The sequence below is a fragment of the Apaloderma vittatum genome, unplaced genomic scaffold (assembly GCF_000703405.1).
Source record: "Apaloderma vittatum isolate BGI_N311 unplaced genomic scaffold, ASM70340v1 scaffold1197, whole genome shotgun sequence".
NCBI lineage: Eukaryota > Metazoa > Chordata > Aves > Trogoniformes > Trogonidae > Apaloderma > Apaloderma vittatum.
Genome location: NW_009727619.1, coordinates 94457 through 100456, shown reverse-complemented (window position 1 = coordinate 100456; position 6000 = coordinate 94457). Strand labels below are relative to the sequence as shown.

Genomic DNA, 6000 nt, shown 5'->3' with positions numbered 1-6000 from the left:
AGCATGCTGAGAAACTACAACGGATTCTTGAAGTTTTTATTTTGGGCACAATAGTGTGGATGGCTATTAAAAACTGCATATATTTTCTTTAAATAAAATCAAAGATACGATAATCTGTATGTAAGCATCAATCTTAACACTGTTTGAGCCCTTTCTTTCAAGTAGCTAGTTTTTTCTCTTCTTGCAAAAAAATGATTTTCCATTTGTTTTTAAATTTCAGAAGTCAACTTACAGCATTTTCATGTCTGACTACTGGTACTGGAGGTTGATCCCATGCAAAGAAACTGGAACCTGCAGCTGCTTTGCAACAGCCAACCAGTCTGATGAAGAGAAAGAAGAGGATACAAGCCATCAGGTTGTGGTGTCAGATATCATGCAGCTTGTGATAGAGAAGCAGGAGGTGCCAGAAAGCACAGCAGGTGGGAAAAACATAGTGTATTTTGAAAATTGTCCAGCTGGCTGCCAAATTGTGTTAAGAAGATGACTGATGGCTTGAAGAATTTTAGCAGTGGTGTCTCATCACTAGCAATGGAGTAGGGCAGGGAATCAAGGAATAGCTAGATATTAACTTGGAGGAGGGTGCTGTCCCCACTAAAACAAGCATTTAGTACCAGCTAGTGAAGAATGAGGACCTTTACTCGGGAGGACTGATGCTTGTTATAAGAAGTTAAAATAATTCTATAAATTTAATTGATTAGCAAAAAATAGTCATCCCGGAGAAACCTGACCTACCTTCCTACAGTTTTAAAATCATACTCTAGAGTAACTGCTGAAATGCAAGTACAAAATACCTCTGCATGTTATCACATTGCTTTTGTTGCTGTGGTCCATAAGAAGAAAATTGCAGTGAGTGCTAGTTTATAGTTACAGGGATTAAGATTACTTTTTTTTCTCCTGAACCATCTAATCTTGTATTGACCCATGCAGCAGGTTCTTGCATTCATATATGACCTATGTGACCTTTGCCTTGGTACTGGTGCTGATGGACTATAATTCTATAATTTGATTAGCAGTTGCATCTGGTAGCAATTGGGCTTTATTAACACATCTTTATTTCATTTTGTTAAATTTTTGAAAGGCCTCCTAGATAATAAAAAAACTCTGCACACACTCAGGCAGACCTCTCTAAGATGGAAAGATGATCTAAACCCGGAAGGGTGAAATTCACTAAACTGCAATCTTGCATTTAATATACAAGGCAGGATATGACTCCTTTGTTATAAAAGGAAAAAAAAAAAAAAGGTCATTCTTTCAGCCTGGATGACCTAATGATGTTGGTGCTACTACAGAATGATTCATAATCTGCTTTGGTTTAACACGAAGTGGTTAGTAGAGTAATCATTTTGTTTATGGACAAGTGAAGTCTCAGGAAGAATATGAGATTTCTTTGGGGGGCAACAAAGAAAGATACAAAAAAAAACCAACCAACCCTCTAGAAATTCTGGAGGATGATATCAGGAATGGTCAGATGGCTAAAAAATACGAATTCTGTGAGAATAAGGAGGTTGTATCTGGACTACAACAGAAAGTAAAGCTGACATACTGTGACTTTTATTGTAAGTTATGGAAGAAGATGGACATCTGCTTGTTTTAATTTTCTTGTTGTGCATATCTAATAGAAAAAGAACAAGAAAATGCAAATTTGATTTCTGCAGAGATTTAGACCTGATTGTGGAGATTGTTAAACAGACTTGTTGTGCAGTCTGTAGCCTGTTCCTAATGAAATCCCCAGTGAAAGAAACTGCTGCTGGAGGTGAGCTAGGTGAACTCAATTCCGTGTCAGTGTTCTGAGCTAGGCTATGAGATTTCAAGAAGTTTTTTTAGTACACTGCTTCCATGGCGAAAGAACTAAAAAAACAAGCCCTGGAAAGGCAGACCTGGAGCATGAAGTCAGAGGAAAGGTACTTCTGTCTTCTGTCATGTGAAGGATTTTGCTACTCCTCCTCTCAAAAAAATCAGGAGAGGGCTGTGTTAGGTTCACACTAAGGGATGTGTGTGTATTCTCTGTTGGTGTTCTGGTGAATCCAACGGTTGACTGGTTGATCTGCAAAGGAAGCTTAGTAAGCTGCACAGATCAGAATGAAAACAGTGAAGGCAGAGTGAACACTGAGTGTGTATACACACTTCAAAGGTATGGGACTGCCTATAATAACTTGCACATACTTGGCTGTCCTAATTTCACTTTTTAGCTGTGGCTGCTGTCCTTGTGTCACAGGCGGCCTTGTGAAAGGAATATGAGGTTTGGAGAAGGAAGTTTTGGACTGCATTCGTGCTCGGTCCTCATATGTTGCCTGGTCTAGTCGAGAGGTGGTGTCCCTGCCCAAAACAGGGAGGTTGGACTAGATGATCTCTAAGGTCCCTTCCAGCCTAGGCCATTCTATGATGTCCTGGCCTGAGATGTGACATATTTTTCGTTGAGGATTACATCTATGCCTAGGTTGACAGCTGAATTGCAAGCTGTTAATCAAAATTGAAAAGCATCTGATAATACTCTTTATGCCTGGAAAAAGTGGGATGTAGTTTTAAAAACTGTTTGTTTTCTTTTTGACTTGAAGAAGAGAACAGTGTATAAACTGGGAAAAGAGCTTTCCCAGAACTAGGCGTGAGAAACTTAGTTGCAGATAATTTTCTGGGAAAGTTATTAAACTTCAAAACTAAATCCAGTGTGAAAGCTCTTTCTGTGTCATAACTATTACTGTTGCTATTATTGGGGATTGAATGCATCATTGTGTTTGTGGTGATTTGATTGGGTTTTGATTTTTAACACATTACTGCTCTTAATTGATGCAATCTGCATGTTAGTATTTTCTGACTTTATCAAGGGACTGCTAAAAAGAGACTGCTCTCAAAAGAATTACAGCAGCGTAAAATGGTGAATATTAAAAATGTGCAAATTGTATGTGGTGAGATGAGAAGTTGTTTTGCTCTAGTTCTAATACGTGTTTAAATACTTATTTTGGGGGAAAAAAACCCAAGTTTTTTTGTGATTGGTAGAGCAACCCATGGTGCCCTGTTCTGTGAAGCAAAGTCTTCTGGTGGGAAAGGCAGAAAGAAATGCTGATGAGGAAAATAAACTCCAGCAACGTTGTTGGAGTCTTTTCCCTTCTCTATTTTCAGCTTCTTTAAGCAAATATGAGGGAGAGCATCTTGCTGCTCTTAGTTAAACCATATGTTGCTGAAGTATTAAGGCCTCTCTTCCCTCCCTTTCCCCAACCTCCCCAGGAACTCGTCTGCTCTGCTGTTGATACTATTATTAATAGCAATGGTTTTACTACAGTGTTTTTGTAGCAGCTATAATTAAGATCAGATCTCCATTGTGTCTGTGAGCTTACACATAGGGAGAACATATTGCATCTTGGAAGGCTGAAAAGCTTAGCTTGAAAGCAGTAGATGAAGAAGCATGCAAAATTCAGCTTGAGGCAGAGATGAAGCGTGGGTGATAATGTCTGACCAACCTGTGGGGGCTCTTACCTTGTTTCAAATTGTATAATATATTCTTCCTGCTTTTGTCTTCAGAAAAGGCTGGAAAATGGGAAGATTGTGGAGAAAGGATGGTGGCATAGAAGACAGTCATGAGTCGTTAAAAATAAAATGAAAAATCCGCTATTTCTATAATTTGTCAGTGCCTGTTCTACCTCTGTGGGACTTCAGGAGTGCTGTGCTTGGAGGCCTGTTCACGTAACGTTTTTTAAGTTGGGCTTCACTTCTCTGGAGATGGTCCCCTTCAAGCAGCTTGCATATTTTCTTTCTTCCTCTGTTCAGTTCAGATCTGCTTGGAATATAATCTTTTCACATAGTAGTTTTGGTTAGTTTTTTTTTGTTGTTGCCTGCCATGATGCTAAAGTAATAGGGAAGCAGAGAAAACCTTTTATGATATCAAGATTTGCTAGTGTGATGTCTTGGGAACTGTAGTTGCTGATGTTGTAGCAAACAGACATGAGGATGCTACAGTTGAGACTCTTAGAAAAGTAAGGAGACTGCTGTGATTCTGCCCAGGTTTTTGAGGAATCCAAGGATACAGGTGACTGCTGACTGAAGTCTGAAGTCTCTCTAGTCCTGACTTACCTGAGAAGACATACTTTATGAGTTCGAGGGAAACATTGTAGATGTTTGTTGTTGTAATAATTATACTGTTTTAAATTAAGTGACTTTTCAGAAAATCAATAATTAATGCTATTTGGATCAAGTCCATTCTATTCTCTGATGTGTATAAATAAAACATTTTAAGAATCTTAAGTAAAAATAAAGAAACTTAAAGTGATCTCTTAGAAGCTGCTTTTATTGGTAGCGAAAGATTACCACTGCATTTTTGGGGTGAAGTCCTCCATTTATGCAATATTTTTGGAAAGTTTCTCAATTTGTGGAGCCGTTTTATATTCTGCAAGAAGCTTTATCATGCTCGATGTCTCACTTGAATTTTAATTTTAGTTTGCCAAGCTGTTTACATTACAGCATACCTCAAATAACAACTTGATGAAAAGCTTTTTTCAAGGAATTACTTATAAACTCGATTAATACAGCTAGTAGGTATACATAGAAAATAGAATCACAGAATTGTTTAGGCTGGAAAAGACCTTTAAGATCAAGTCCAACCATTGACCTAGCAATGCCAGGTCTACCACTAAACCATGTCGCTAAGCTCCACATCTGCACCTCTTCTAAATACCTCCAGAGATGGGTATTCAACCACTTCCCTGGGCAGCCTGTTCCAATGCTTGACAATGCTTTCAGTTAAGAAATTTTTCCTATTATCCCATCTAAAACTCCTCCTGGTCCTTTCGCTTTTTACTTGGGAGAAGAGACTGACCCCCACCTCGCTGCAACTTCCTTACAGGTAGGTGGGGAGAGCAATCCCCTCAGCCTCCTTTTCTCCAGACTAAAGAGCCCCAGTTCCCTCAGCTGCTTCTCATAAGACTTATTCTCAAGTCCCTTCACCAACTTCATTGCTCTTCTCTGAACATGCTCCAGCACCTCAATGTCTTTCTTGTAGGGAGGGGCCCAGAACTGCACATAGAATTCAAGGTGCAGCCTCACCAGCACTGAGTACAGAGTGACAATCCCTGCCCTGGTCCTGCTTGCCACGCTATTCCTGATACAGGCCAGGATGCTGTTGGCCTTAGCCACCTGGGCACACTGCTGGCTCTGCCTTTCATAAACCCACGCTGACTGGGGCTGATCACCTGGCTGCCCTGGATGTGCCATGTGATGGCACTCAAGATGATCTGCTCCATAACCATCCCTGGCACTGAGGTCAGGCTGACAGGCATGCAGTTCCCTGGATCCTCCTTCTGGCCCTTTTTGTGGGTGGGTGTCACATTTGCTAAACTCCAGTCCATGGGGACCTCCCTAGTTAGCCAGGACTGCTAGCAAATGATGGCAAGTGGCTTGGTGAGCACTTCTACCAACTCCCTCCGTACCCTTGGGTACAGCCATCTGGCTGCACAGACTTGTATATGTTTAAGTGGTGAAGCAGATTGGACACCATTTCCCTTAGATTATGTGAGCCCTGTCCCTGACTTCCAGGTCAGGGAGCTGAGTACCCGGAGGACAACTGAGCTTACTATTCAAGACTGAGGCAAACAACGCATTTAGTACCTCAGACTTTTCCTCATCCCTCGTGAATCTGCCTGCATCCAATAAAGGATGGAGATTCAACTTGGCCCTCATCCTTGTAGTCCCTTTTTGCAGATGTCCCTTCTTGCAGGTGTCATAGACTCCTTTTTTTTTCCCTGAGTTCCAGCCAAATCTCTCTGTTCAGCCAGGCTGATCTTCTTCCCTGCCAGCTTGTCTTTCAGCACATGGGGATGGCCTACTCCTGTGTCTTTAAGATTTCCTTCTTGATGAATGTCCAGCCTTCCAGAACTACTTTACCCTTCAGGACTGCGTCCCATGGGACTCTCTTAACCAGTCTCCCAAATGGGCCGAAGTCTGCACTCTGAAAGTCGAAGGTAGCATTTCTGCTGACCCTCTCTTCTTCTCTGAGAATGGAGAACCCTTGTC

At 41.0% G+C, this 6000-nt stretch overlaps 1 protein-coding gene across 1 annotated transcript in view; it reads left to right on the top strand.

Annotated features, from left to right (window-relative positions):
* Positions 1 to 220: 220 nt before the first annotated feature.
* Positions 221 to 6000, top strand: part of LOC104277156 (guanine nucleotide exchange factor DBS-like) — a gene marked incomplete at both ends in the record, with an annotated part of 98888 nt that continues 93108 nt past the window's right edge. The window contains one exon of the mRNA XM_009873719.1: positions 221 to 419. Within this exon, the coding sequence (XP_009872021.1) occupies positions 221 to 419 (199 nt within the window). The remainder of the gene's footprint in view (positions 420 to 6000) is intronic.